Source organism: Arvicola amphibius, chromosome 5 (assembly GCF_903992535.2).
Source record: "Arvicola amphibius chromosome 5, mArvAmp1.2, whole genome shotgun sequence".
NCBI classification, from domain to species: Eukaryota; Metazoa; Chordata; class Mammalia; order Rodentia; family Cricetidae; genus Arvicola; species Arvicola amphibius.
Genome location: NC_052051.1, coordinates 53001600 through 53015994, shown reverse-complemented (window position 1 = coordinate 53015994; position 14395 = coordinate 53001600). Strand labels below are relative to the sequence as shown.

At 47.7% G+C, this 14395-nt stretch overlaps 1 protein-coding gene across 1 annotated transcript; it reads left to right on the top strand.

Annotated features, from left to right (window-relative positions):
- Positions 1-3945: 3945 nt before the first annotated feature.
- C5H15orf48 (chromosome 5 C15orf48 homolog) lies at positions 3946-6783 on the top strand. The gene is made up of 5 exons (XM_038332110.1): positions 3946-3950; positions 4082-4143; positions 4307-4392; positions 5242-5302; positions 6541-6783. The coding sequence occupies exons 2-5, from the start codon at positions 4108-4110 to the stop codon at positions 6607-6609; spliced, it is 252 nt and encodes an 83-aa protein (XP_038188038.1). The 5' UTR covers positions 3946-3950; positions 4082-4107; the 3' UTR covers positions 6610-6783.
- Positions 6784-14395: the final 7612 nt, after the last annotated feature.

The following is a 14395-nucleotide window of genomic DNA, read 5'->3' as shown; positions in this document are numbered from 1 at the left end:
CTGTGATTCTTTGCCCGTCTAAAACACCTGATGGGCCTAATAAAGATCTGAATGGCCAATAGCAGGAGAAAGAATACATTGGGCTGGCAGACAGAGAATGAATAGAGGGAGAAAAAGAAGGGTCAGGAAGCAAGAAGAGGAGAGGAAGACACCAGGGGCCAGCCACCCGGCTACAACTACAGCCAGCCGTTGCAATGTAAAGAAAGGCATACAGGAAAAAGTTAATAGCCCAGAGGCAAAAGACAGATAGGATAATTTTAGTTAAGAAAAGCTGACCAGCCAGGCGGTGGTGGCGCACGCCTTTAATCCCAGCATTCAGGAGGCAGAGGCAGGAGGATCTCTGTGAGTTCGAGACTAGCCTGGTCTACAAGAGTTAGCTCCAGGACAGGCTCTAAAGCTGCAGAGAAACCCTGTCTCGAAAAACAAAAAACAAAAAAAATAAAAATAAAAAAGCTGACCAGAAACAAGCTAAGACTGGGCACTTGTAAGTAAGAATAAGCCTCCACGTGTGATTTATTTGTGAGGTGGGTGGCGGGCCCCCAGAGGAGCAAAACAACCAACTACAGTGTTCATTTCACTTTCACCCCCAAATCTTCGTTGTGGAAGGTGAACACTTGGCCTGGAAAGCTTGTCAGTAAGTTGGCAGTATTTTATTTCCCCCTGTACTGAGCTCAGACCACCCTAGAGCCTTAGTTGTTAACCCTGGCATGAAGAACACCTGGAACTCCCAGTATCAGCACCCACATGACAGCTCACAACTGTCTGTTGCTCCTGTTTGACGGGGTGTGACACCCTCAGACATATGCAGGCAAAACACCAATGTATATAAAATACAAATTTAAAAATTTTTTGAAGCTAGGGGGTTTGCTGCTTAAGTTTACATTCCATGGCTGGATGTGTAAGTCAGGTTGTCTTAGCTACAGAAGGCTCTAAGAGTGTCTAGCATTGGGAGTTGGGGAGACAAAGCCTCCTCAAAGAATTAGCAAGGACATAGTGTCCTGATGGGGACTCTGGGCCTGCCCAGGTTTGGAAGGTGAAGGGTGGTAGTCATACCTGCTTCACATTCTGGTCTCCCAGACAGCAGTGGCCTGGTGCCCCACCTGGGTGCCAGTATTCAGTGTTTGTGAAGTGAGGAATCTTATTAGGGAAAGTGTATTCTGAAGAACTGGGTGGTGGAAAATTCTAGATGGTTCTGTCCACAGCACTCAGAAAAAAAGACCAAAAGATATGAATCATTAGCATATACCTATTTTTGTAATACTTATTGAGCGGATAATTTAATATTTAAATTGCTGCATTTACCTTAAGTGAGATTGGTGCTTCAGTACAAACTACCTTGAACTGCAGTAATTCCTTGAACCCAAAGGAAAAACAAAGCACATAGCCCCACCCCTGCGTCTTTCAGAATTCAGCATACCTGGGCATTCATATGAAAGGTCAAAAGTGTGGCTTCCTGGATCTGTCATTGCTACAAGTAGAAATGATGAGTGTATTTTAAAGGTTATATGAGAACGTTCTATGTGTAGATAACATACTTCACTTCCTTTAACATTTTATCCTGAAAACTTGGAAACAAAAATAGAACCATGTAGCAACTTTCCTCACTATCTGGCACCTACACTGAATGATCAATACTATGGGGAATTTGCTAGCTGTTGTGACCAAAGCAGTTATGAACATGGATGGGCACGTGTCTCTGTGATAGGAAATAGACTCCTTTGGATAGATGCCTAGATGTGTATTGGAAAGTGCTGTGTATGTTGCTGGGTTGGGCGGGGGAGTGGGGGAGTCATCAATGGCCTTGCCCAGCTGAAAACGACAGTAGTGGCCAATGTGTGAGGCCTCCATGGGTGTAGTAGTGGTACAGATGCTGCAGGGTTAACCAACCATTAAAAAGTTTGGATTTAAGAAATTCCGATTGGATTTAAGATCTACTCCACAGAAGGAAACCCATGTCACTGTAAATCTGCCCGAGAGCCTGTAATTGGGAAGTTCAGAGGCCCTAGGGGTGAGCCTACTATGATTCATTCCTATGTTTAGTAGACATAGCATCGCTGCCCTTTAAATCCGTATCTCTCCTGGTAAATGGGTGCAGCTCTCAGACCTCAGGAGAGTTTTGTTGTGCAGTGGACACTATTAGGGCAGGAACCCGGAACTGATTAAAATACAGAGGCCAAGTTGTCAGTTGAGTACCAAATGGGACATCTTTGTCATACTCGCTCAAGGTTCAATGATCATCATGGGGAAGAGGGGTGTGTGTGTGTGTGTGTGTGTGTGTGTGTGTAAGAACCAGAGGTTGTGGGAGACTGGAACCAAACAGTGTCTTCTGGACATGACAGGACCACCACACTCCTGAGCTCATGGTGGCTGGGTGCCTCTGCAGGTCCTGAGGAAGATCAAACTAATCAGCAGTTTAGTATGGGGGCGGGGGAAAGAGTTTGTGACATCCCCCCCCCCACTTAACTGAGGAGCTATAGACAGTCAACGCTTTATCCAGGAGAACCAAGGATGTGGCCCCCAGCAGGGGATGACCGCATACCCCAGAGTATATGGGAAGCACAAACTGGACTCGGTTATTTCAAACAAACAAGCACAAGACCCCACCAAGTTGGGAGGGTAGGGAGGTAGGGATGGATCCAGGAGGAACTGGAGGAGGAGTGGAGGTGAAAATGCTCAAAATAGCTTGAGTGAAATTCTCAAATAAAACCCAAATTTAAAAGCTGTTCTCTTTTTGCTCAGTTGCACATCTGTGATTCCAACACTCACCTGGCGAGTGGGAGGATCTTAAGTTTGAGACGCGCCTGCGCTAGGTTGTAGTAAGACAGCTGTTCCCACCCCCTGCCCACCACCCCCCTGCCAAAAGTGTCTTTAGTGCGGAAGGATTTTGTACTGGAAGTTCAACCCAAGCCACAGGATTATCCAACTTTCTGATATTGTGGCATAATGTCATCATCTGTAAGTGTATTGGGTTATCCTGCAACTCGGGGGCTACAGTCTGGACACTCCAGTACATCCCAAGCTAGAGGGTTCCCACGGACACAACTTCACCGTCAGTGTGATTTAAAACAACTTTAAAGTACCAAACTTGTTTTGACTTAGGGTGCACTAAGAGTGCTGGTGTTAGGAGACGGACTTCCCTTCGGATTCCATCTCTACCACTCAGTAGCTGCATGCTTTGAACATCTCTGCGTCTAATAGCCGCCCCCTACCCCGCCCCGCTCTGCCCCGGTCCAGGAATCTGGCTCAGTGGCGCACAGTCGCTGGGCTAGAGGAATTATTTCCAAAGCATACTGCCAGCCCAAGTTTCTGAGCTGAGGGGGAACCCAAAGATGAAGCCAACAGTTCGAGTCCACAGCAGAAAAGAACACCTGGAATCTTCTGCAGTTGAATTTTGTTTCTTTTCCCTTAACCCTGACTTTTTTGGGGGGGAGGAGCAGGCATCAGGACTCCGTTGGAGTTTATATGAACTTTACAATTTACTTTTTAGCAATCTCCGTGTGCGACATGTCACGTTTTAGAACTTTTATATGGTTGAATTTGGTCCAATTTACCCCGCCCTGAACTTGGCATCCTTTCCTGGTACCCCGGGAGAAGGTTGCAGTCAACTCTGGAGCCCCTGCCCTCCCTTACCCCTCCCTCAATCCCTCTGTTTTAGAAGGGCTGGGTGTCTTTCACTCAGGCTTTGGCCATCACACAGGAATCTCCCAGACTTTTGGAGGTACAAGACCGACAGAAAGCGTTGGGGACCATAGAAGGGGACCGCGGGTAAGGACCGCGGTCAGCAGCCGCGCTGCGCGACCGTCCTGCAGAGGGCGCGCGTGAGCTGTCTCGGTGCACGACCGTCGGACCGGTCCCCGCGTGACCAGAACGCGGCCCTTCCCGAGCGGTTGGCTGCATATAAGGCCGGCTCGCTGCTGGGCGTTAACATCTCCCGGCCACAGCCGCCCTAGGTGCGTCTCCTTCTGAACAGTTCTGCGGAGTGGGCCCCCGCCGGGCCTTCTGCATCTGTTGGATGGCTTGGTTCCCTGGGCCCCAGGGGAGGATGTTTTTGACCAGTATCTCGGATTTTTCCTTCTTCTAGATTTGGAATTCCACACTAAAGTCATCATGGGCATCTTCCAGAGATTGTCGAAAAATAAGGAAGTAAGTTTCTAAAACAACCGGTAAATCTTGACTTCTGAGTGTTTTTTTTTTTTTTTCTCTCTAGAGAAGAAATAAAAGATGGTGAAGATTTTGAATTTTTATACTATTTTGTTATATTTCAGAGGTTTCATACTGAATCTATCTCCCACCTGTTCTGTCTTAGCTCATTCCTTTGGCGTTTATCATATCCGCGGCGGCCATTGGAGCTTCATCTTTCTCTATGTATGCTTTGAAAAAAACCGACGTGGTGTAAGTACTAATGTCTCCCGTGTAGGGATGTCTGCTTTTCTCCCACCTGCAGATTCTGAAACACATGCCATCAGTGTCTGGGTTTTTTCCTACGAATCAGAACACCAAAGTGTGAGCTGAAAAAGAATTCTGGTGTTAGAGAGGCTGACAGACGGTGGTGACATTTGTTTCTTACATCTGAACCCTCGACTCTCCTGTAGCGAAGTAAAATTTGATTTCTTTTTAAATTTAAACGTTGAAATTGGAATACTTAAAAAACATTTAGGGGGTACATATCATCAAACATAATTGCTTTAGGTTTCAAAATGTTAACTTAATGAGAAAGTTCTCTCCTACTGTGGTAGAACTGAAACGTTCAGCTATCTGCAATGAACTCTATTCTCAACTTTGGGTAAAGGAAAGTACTAGCTAGGTTTTGTCTCCTGGGATGCAAGGAAGAGCTATCTCTGAAACTGACTAAGGCTGGTTCAAGGTTCAGAGAGGACACTCTAACAACATACAGAGGGTGGTGCCCGGAGCCAGCGCCCCCCTATCCCTGCTAGAAACTCGGCCCTTGCTTGTGTCCTTTCACCTCCATGGCTACCTGTTTGTGGGCGCAGTCCCCAAACCCGCCCAATAAAGCAAATAGACCTCTTACCTGCATTACAGAGGAAGGGATCCTTAAAGCTCGCAGCAAACCCTGAGTTTTCAGTGGACACTTCTTTCACTTCAGCGGTTACAGCCGGTGACCAAAGTCAACAGTTCCAGTGTGGAGACCGAATCAGTCTCCGGATATTTTATACGCCCAATCTCTCTCGGGTTTGTATAAACACATTTACCTTCATTTAATGAATCTTCTTTTATTTTTAGTATTGATCGGAAAAGAAACCCAGAACCTTGGGAAATGGTGGATCCTACTCAACCCCAAAAGGTATTGCTGACGTTACAAGGTGTGGTTGACATTCAGCTAGGAATGTCCCTTGCACCGACAGTGGACATCTAGTGTCATTTTGGAAACAGTGGTCTAGAGACCTAGCTCAGGTCGTGGTCCTGTTCTGTACAGACACGGCGGACAGTGTGGCTTCTCTGAATCTGTGAAATTATCGTGATGATAAAACTTGCCCTCAGAGCTTAAAGAATCTAAATACAGAGCCTTTTAGCATAGTGCCCGGCCCGTATTTATCCACTCAAATATAAATCTTTATCAGTTTTGAAATACATTACCTTGTTTCCCTATTACTCACCTAAAATTAATATAAGGTGGGATAAGCAATAGGAATTCCTGAAAATGGAGTAGATTTTTTTTTCCTCAGTGGAATTAGCTGTCATTCACTCATTTCCAAAAGACTACTCGAAAGGTTTTATTTGTAATTATTATTTGTTTACTTGTAATTGTTGTTGGGGGCAGGGAGCCACGCCTCTGCCATGGCTCGCGTCTGGAGGTCAGAGGATGACTGACGCCATCCGTGTTCTCCCACCATGTAGATCTCAGAAACCAAACTCAGGTCGTAGGCCTTGGGTGCAAGCACTTTTACCCACTCAGCCATCCTGCCAGCTCACTGCTCCAGGTTTTAGTTTCTATAATCTAAATATTCTGAAGGCTAGAAGCATGGGGCCAGAATGAACACCATTTGGGGCTGTTAGAAAAGACTTCACAAAAGGCAAAGCTCTGAAAACATTTAAGTCAAGGAGAGGCATTCAGAATCTTTGTGTCTCAGGCCTGGGATGAGAAAGCACTGCTGGGGACAAACGGGGGTGTCTAAATGAGAGCTGATCGGCTCGTGAAGCAACTGCAAGGAGGGAATTTTAGGAGCCTACCGTGTGTCTTGCCCTGTGCCTTGAACACTGTCCATCCTTTTACAAGGAACTGATGCACCCCTTGAATTTAAATGCTATCTCAGCAAATTAAAAATCTCGACACTAGGAATGTAAGTAGGACAGATGTGTGGCTGCTCTCCCTGATCCTGTGACACCTCGAGACCCAGAGGTCTTAGGGGATGGAGTGGTAAGAAACTGGCCAGTCTGCTATTCTGTGCTTGTTTCAGAGTCAAGGAGAGGTGATTCTATAGTGATATTCTTCCTTCAGGGAGAACGACAGGTCCCCTAAGGGAATGTGAGGACGGAGAGCAGCAGACCCTTAACAAAGCGGCTTGCTTTCTGTTTTTCAAGCTTATAACCATCAACCAGCAATGGAAGCCTGTGGAAGAGCTGCAGAAAGTCCGGAGGGCAACCAGATGATGGTCCTCTGCTCCTTCCTTCCGAAGAATACTCTATGAATCTAGCGGAAACACTTCAGCACAAACTAGATTTTGATACCAGTGTGCGGAAATGCTTCTGCTACGATTTTAGGGTTTGCCTGCATTCTTTGGATCCTGTGTAAGCAATTGAAGGTAGCACATAGTCTGAAATAGTTTTCCGTGTTTGTTGGTGTAAATTTCAATTTCGCATTTGAAATTTTTTGTTCCTGATGCTTGGGTGTAGTCCTTGAAATGTATGAACATGTATAAATTAGATTACTTCCTGTAATAAAATATTATTTATGCAAGAGATCTCAAAAATTATTTAGCTTTAAAAGTGGGATACCATCTTTTTATGGGAAAAAGCACATTTTTTTGAAGCGTAAAACTCCATCTTTCAAATACCAGCAAGTACAGATTTCTAAGCTATACCCCGAGCCCTTTCCCCCTCACCCCGGAAACCTTTGGAGCAGGTGTTGTCTGCAGTAAAGCAAAGAACAAGCGCACAACTTGGAAGAAGGCGAATGCAGTCGGTTCAGGAGGAAAGGGAAGTGGAGACAGGTGACAGGTGAGAGGGTCGCATGAAGGGCTGGTGAACAGGAGGCACACAGAGAGCAGCCCTGCAGGCGCCAGTGGGAACCCTGCTGCTCCCAGGAGGGTGGAGAGGGCAGGATGGGGGTGGTGTAGGGAGATTAGGAGGGGGCTGGGGATCCCTGGCCTGCATCCTGTAGAGTCTGGCCACAGGCTTGAGAGAGATGGTTTACTCACACCCAGAATGCCCACCCATCTCCCCATCCCCCTGCTACCCCACCCTTGACTGCTCTTAAAGATGGGATCAGGGAGAGGGCTGTTTTCCATGGAATGTAAAATAAATTGGGATATAATTCTCATGCCTTAGTAGTCACTAAATTGCACAGCTCAGTGCTTTTATTATATTTACAGAGTTAGACAATCATCTCCATCTACTTCTAGAACCTTCGCGTTTTTCTCAAAGGAACCCTGTGCCCATGAGCAATCACTGCCCCTAATCCCTCTGCTCCCAGCCCAAGGCAAACATTAATCAGCTTTTGTTTTCTGGGCTTGGACTATTCTGGACATTGCATTTATAAACAGGACCATGGTGGACTTCCACTTTTGACTCTATCTTCAGGGATTCAGCATCCCATCCCTTTGGTGGGGAATTCTCTTATGCCGTGTAGATATCCCACACGCTGTTGGTCCATCTGAAACTGATGGGTATCGGCAATGTTTCTAATCTGGGCTGTGGGGAGCAATGCTAACAAGAACAGTCCCGAGCAAGCTTCTCTCCAGGCCGTGTATTTCCACTTTTCTTGATTAGGTCGCCAAGATCATTAACTATTAGAGTACGGGGGTAAACATACTTTTCACTTTTATATGAATGTAATGGGAATATATGAAAAGGGCTAAAATCGCGTCCTTTCATAGCAATAAAAACCCTCCGGCACTTAGGAGTTCTGAAAGGATCCACACTAGACTATTTCTCTCAACCTTTGCTTCTTATCACCTCCAATTTTCCCAGAGGGAAATCTCTGATGGCCAATCCCAGGGATTACACATAACTGTTGGGAGTTGCATTTTTATTTGCTTAAATTTTTGAAGTAGAATATGATCCCACTTAGGGAAATAAAAATGAACAGCCTGGCGGTGGTTAGCCAACGCCGAGGGCAAAGGTGAAAGCGCTCTTGGGAGGACAAATGAACCATTCCCAGCACAAAGCTGACCGCGCAGCATGAACCTGGCAATGGAGGGTGCTGGTCTGCAGGTGGGTGAGGGGAGATCAAGGCAATGGCGGCAGCTGTGGGAGCAGGAAAGGGCACATCTATCTCCTGCCGTCTTTCAGACCCACATCTTTAGGACAAAAGCATAATAGACTCTTCTTAGGGCCAAAGGTCAGCTAGGATGAGCTGTCTACGTTTATGCTCAGTTTCCACGAAGCATGGTCACTTGGGTAGAAAACCGGCTGCATCCAGAAGCCTCCAGCTACTGCTAGACGTGGAGGAGCTGGACGTGGGGGAGCTGGACCTGGGGGTTGAGTGGGGGGCTAGACAGGATTTAGCAAGGCCTTTGCGAACTCTCCTGGGCTGCTCTGGGCTGCCCTCCATCTGGGAATGGAGCCCAGTGCTTTCGAGGACTTATAAGGTAGGGCAGACAATTGTTTCTGGCAGGCTGTCACATAGAAAAGTGGGAGGAAGTCAAAGCAGGACTTTATCAAGTTTTATGGCTGGCTTTTCAGAGGAGCTGTCCTCTTTTCTGGGACCCATCCTGAGACTGAGGACTTTGAGTTTCTACAGTTTGCCTCTGGGGAAGGGATAAGGGGTAAGGGATAAGGGATGAGGGGTAAGGGATAGACAGGCAGGAGAAGGTCAGAGAAATGGCTTCAGAGACCTTCATTTGGGCTATCATTTCCACAACACTCTAGTTTGTTCCTGAAGTTGTGATCTTAAGATGGCCATAGTAGCATCTGTCTGTAATTCCACCACTAGGGAGGCAGAAAGCAGGATCAAGAGTTCAAGGCTTACCTGGGCTACATAGTGAATTCAAAAGTCAGCCTGAGTTACATGGCAGGTTCCTATCTCAAAACAAAACAGAGACCCTAAAAACTAAATAATAAAAAACAAGCTCAAAGTGTTTTTAGCCTGCTTGCAAATATTGCTTTAATTTTAAGTATGCAGAGAAGTGGGGAGGCTAGAATTAGGAACTTGCATCTTTTCCAGCTGATACGTTACCATATTTGCTGTTCATGTCTGCCATTTTAAAATGTTACCGAAGTTGTTAGGATCATAACATGGCTTCTGGCCATCCCTAACAAGCTAGGCTCAGACACCTATCCTCAACTGGTCAAACAAAGATCCATATGGGCACTTTGGGAAGATGCCAGGCAACCCTGCCCCTCAAGTTCATTTCCAGGTTCTGACATGAGATTCGGGTTTAGAGAAAGGACGAGTTTATCATCATCAAGCAGTTGGGAAAGTGTGGTCCTCATTACTGGCTGTCATTGTCTTGGCTCCAGACTCCTCTGCAAGGTACTGTGACAATCGAGAACCATGAGGAAGGAGTCTCTTCAAGGAGACAGGCTCCTCCAGCTGCCACCAGGCTCTCTCCTTTTCAGCATGAGATTCCAGGGAAATTCCAATAGCTTAGGATCCATTATTTCAATAGCCTGAAAGGGAGGGTAAGCTAAGGAAGGAGACGACATCTGAATAGAGACGTGACTGTTAGCAAGAGGAGGTGGCAGATGTGCACTGGTCAAGATCAAGGGTCAGTGCCAGTGATCCACGGGACAGATGATAAGAGCCATGGCCAGCCAAAGCAATGGCAGGAAAATGGGGAGGGGGGGAGGGCGGGAGGGAGGATGCCTTTGAACGGCCAAGAAAAAAGTCAGTGCTTGGCCCCACGCCTAAAGGCTTCACCAGCTCCCAACAGCTTGCCCAAACCATAGCAAAGGCACACACCTGAGAAAAGGCTTCAAGGATGTCCTTGGTCTCTTGAAACCCCAATGTATTGAGGGTACGGTGATAGAAATGAAGGCAATCAGAAGAAAGGGGAACTGAACAAGTCAGGAAGAGCCCAGGGTGAGACCCTCCGTGCCCGTGGCTGGCAGGATTAATATCATCAGCTCTGAGTCCTAAAATTTGGCAAGGGCAGCTCTGGAGGCAGCGCCTTAGAGGGACAGAGTAACCATGCTTGTCCTTACTGGCGATGGAGATTGTGGCCCACGTGCCTTGCATGGCTGGTTCTAAGGTCTTTCACACCAGCCTGTGACCTCACTCTGTGCTGGCCCAGGGGAAGGCACATCCTAGGTTTATTCTCTGAAGACCTCAGGCAGTAGAGGAACTGGTGGTGGCAAGGACATCCCCGCAGAGCCCCAGCTCCAGGAAAGGACCTGCTCTATTGCCCTTACACACCGGGCACATGAATGTGTCCTCCACACCTGGAGAGCTGTCTAACAGCTCACTCCCTGCTGACAACAAACTCAGATGCCCATGACGGTCAGTTTCAGTTAAGGATGCTTTGCATACCAAACAAAAGATGTCTTTCCTAGTCCTAAACCCCCCCTCCCCCAGTGCAGTATCAAGGCTGACACTTAGGTGATGTTGGGTTTCCTCTCACTGAGAGACTTCTGGGAAATCACTAGGCTAATTCCCATGTTCATGCCCCAGGCACCTTTCCAGGCAAACCTTAAACAGCAGTCACTTTTTCTCCCCCTCAGCCCAAAGGCAGACAATGGGCTCCCTTGTCCACTTTTCCTCCCCTGAGAGATGGGTGCCCTGCCCTGTTTCACTCAGACCCGTGACCCTCAGAGCTGGGAGTGGACCTGTGAAGCCCAATGTGACTGATGTGAGGGCCAACTCTGAGCTCCCCCCCGCCACCGCAGCACCAAACTTCCTGCTTCTGACTTCTGAGTCACCACCTGCTTTGGAAATCAGCCTCAGACCGCAGGCCAGTCCTGGTCTTGGGGGCAGGATGTCTTCTACAGCTTTTGTCCCGTGAGAGGAGGAAACAGCTTCCCCTGCATCACGTAGTCTCATGGTCTCTTTCACAGGAAAAAAAAAAAAAAAAAAAAGGTGGGGCCATGGCAGCAGTGGCAAGGGTCCCAGGCCACTACTGTCCTGAACATTTTTTTTCTAAGAGCTAGATTATTTTCCTTCCTGACACACCTCCCCTTGATTAGAGTGTCTAGAATATGGTAAGTATCCCTCAAATGTCTTCTGATTATAGTCAGGGGTGAAGTTTCACACAACCCAGCGCTGCTCTATGATCGCTAGGTCTTCAGACACCCACATATTTGTTGGATATTCAAACGAATGAATATTAGACACAGGACAGGAGCAAGTGATCAATTGCCAGCACGAACTAGGTCCTCACAGGGAGCCAGCCTTGCGGTGGGAGAAAGAGTTTTCCAGATGCTCACAAAAGGCCAATTATAAGGCTATCAGAGGGAAGAGGACAGGACTGTGGACACAGACAGGAGGCTCTACTGGGCCCAGAGGAAGCTTCCACCCACCCACCCACCTCGTTCACTCTGAACTGTGTTTCAGAGGGGGCTCTTTTCCCACAGGCAACTCAGTGGAGGGAACGAAGTGAGTTTTAAAGCAAACTAGCTCGAGATCATACCACACAGCACCCAGTTCTCAAGTCAGGCTGTGAAAGCACCAACAGAGTCCTGGGAAACAAAGGGATGTGGGACCAGCTTCCCTGGAGTGCAGCCTGCCGCCTGTGTCCAGTGGTTCTGCCATGGTACCCTGAGGGCCTGCTAGCAAAGGCAGCGGTGTTGGGAGCAAAGTACTTCGTAAAAAGAAGTAGACGAAAGAAAAACCACGCGACACTAAAATATGAAAATTAACATATGCATATGAAAATATGGCTGTATGAAGTACACTATTGAAAATGACAAAGATGTGCAGCCCCCTACAAGTCTGGGGGCCCTGGGATAGCAAAAGGCAGGGCAGGAAATGCTTGGGGCATAGTTGCATGCTTAGTAACTGGAAGCCTAGAGACACAAGAGGTAGAGATTGCAATGTGTAAATAAACTTTTCATAATTTTTGGAGTAATTGTAAATGCAGAAAAGTTATAGAGTTTAAAGAACTTCCTCACTAGGTTTCCACTATAAACATTGTACCTCATTTTCTTACAATTTTCTTTCAAAACTATCCGTCTATCTGTTTATCTGTCTATCTGTCCATTTGTCTGTCTGTCTGTCTGTCTGTCTGTCTGTCTGTCTGTCTTCCTGTCTACCTATGTACCCACCTACTCTGTATAAGTGTGGCACATGTAAGTATGTATGCATGTGTGTATTCCCAGGGGAGCATGCCTGTGTGAGTCTGGACGGAGCTCAGAGGTTAGCATTGGGTGTCTTCATTGCGCTCCACCTCACTCTTGCGACAGGATCTCTCTCTGAATCTGAAGCTCACTGGTTAAGCTAGACTGACTGGCCAGCGAGCTCCCGGGCTGTACCGCTCTCCACATGCTGGTGTTACAGATGTGCCCTGCCAGGCCCCACTCTATGTGTGTATTGGCAGTGTAAATGCTGACCCTCATGCTTGCACGGCAGGCACTTTGCTGTCTGTCTGTCCTATCTATTAGTATCTAGACACTTGTCTTTTTTTTTTTTTTTCGTTCAAAACAACTAAGTAGAAAACAGGACCCAGGGTGTTGCTTCGTCCTTAAGTATTTTAGGCTGTATTCTCTGAAAGATAGGACCAATTTTAAATTAATGAGACACATTTGGGTACAACGTAAGGGTGAAATAATGTGATTTTTCCACAAAAGACCTGGAAAATCAGCTTCTGAAGAAAATGACCTCTCCCTTAGTCACCAGCTGCAGAAGACATGAGGTCTAAAGTGTAGGAGGGAGGGACTCAGGCCCTTCAGGAAGGATTTCTGAGGAAAAGGGCAAAGGTCTGGGACAGCTTAGCCAGTGGGGAGGGTGATTGCCTGTGGCACAGTGCCTTTGCCTTCCTCCGCCAGCACCTGTCTGGGAGCAAGCCTCCCATCCCAGCAGAGGGCTAGCACCATCATTCCCAGCCGCGGGGCCTCTCTAGAGCCCCAGGTTGTTGGTACAGGCTGTGGCCTGCCACAATAGGAGATAATAGTCACACTTTTAATGTCACTTCTGTGTTCACAGGCATCAGCCTCTGAACAGCACAATCCTTCTGTGAGGAGCAGGAGGCTCGGGGCATCTGCATGCTGCCGGTAAACATATTGTATTTCCCTGCACCCAAGGAGCCTGCACTGCCAGCCTCAATGCCATTGGGGCCTCAGGCTCCACAGAGGACTCTGGGCGATGGTCACACTGTCCTGTGGGGGAAGGAGCTGAAGTCATTGTCTGCTTTCAATATTTGCTCCTGAGTCACTGCCTGGGGTAGAAGGTGAAGCTCAGGCCAGGCAGCTGGGCTGGCTTCCTAGGCCCTGGAGACCTCTGGGAGCAGCTTTCTGATGGTGAAGCGGGGAACCCTCCCTGGCTTTGTCACCTCTACCGACACCACCCCCTGGGATCTACCGGGGTGAAGTGTTCTTGTTGTTGTTTTGCTTTCTTCCTCCAGTCCCTTCCATCGTGAGTCAGGTCTGCAGCCCACAGACTGCCCACTCGGTCCCGTTGTCACTGTGGCTGGCAGCCTTGGCTCCTGCTTATGTGGAGCTGGGCGGTGCTCTGCAGGCCTCATACAGGGAGTTCCCTCCCCAAGGCCTCTTTAGCAAGTGTGGGCCACAGCACAGTCATAGCTGCTGAGAAACAGAAAGAACATGAGGAAGCCCTGCCCACGGTGCCAGGGCCTCTCTGGAGCAGGCCGGGTACCTCTGCCTCTCCGCACGTAGGTCATAAGGAACCCAGGGAGTTTCCGAGCTGCAGGTGGGTCTCATACACATTCTCAGTCTGGAGCAATGTTCTCAGCTGGTCCGCACCTGAGGATCCCTGGTCCCAAGTTACCCCGTGGACTCAACATATTAGAGGAGCAGTTCTCAGCCTTCCTAACGCTGCGTCCCTTTAGCAAACTTCCTCATGCTGTGGTGATCTCCAGTCATAAAATTATTTTGTTGTCACTAGTAACTAATTTTGCTACTGTTATGAATCATAAATATCTGATATCAGGATAGCTGATATACGACTCCTGTGAAAAGGTCATTTGGCCCCCGAAGGGGTTGTGACCCATAGGTTGAGAAACACAGCATTAGCGCCTCTGGCCTGGGATCTTTTGGACTCTACAAACTGAGAGATAAAGGAGCCATTTCTGTCACTGACGTTAGAGAGGATACATGTTCATAGCTG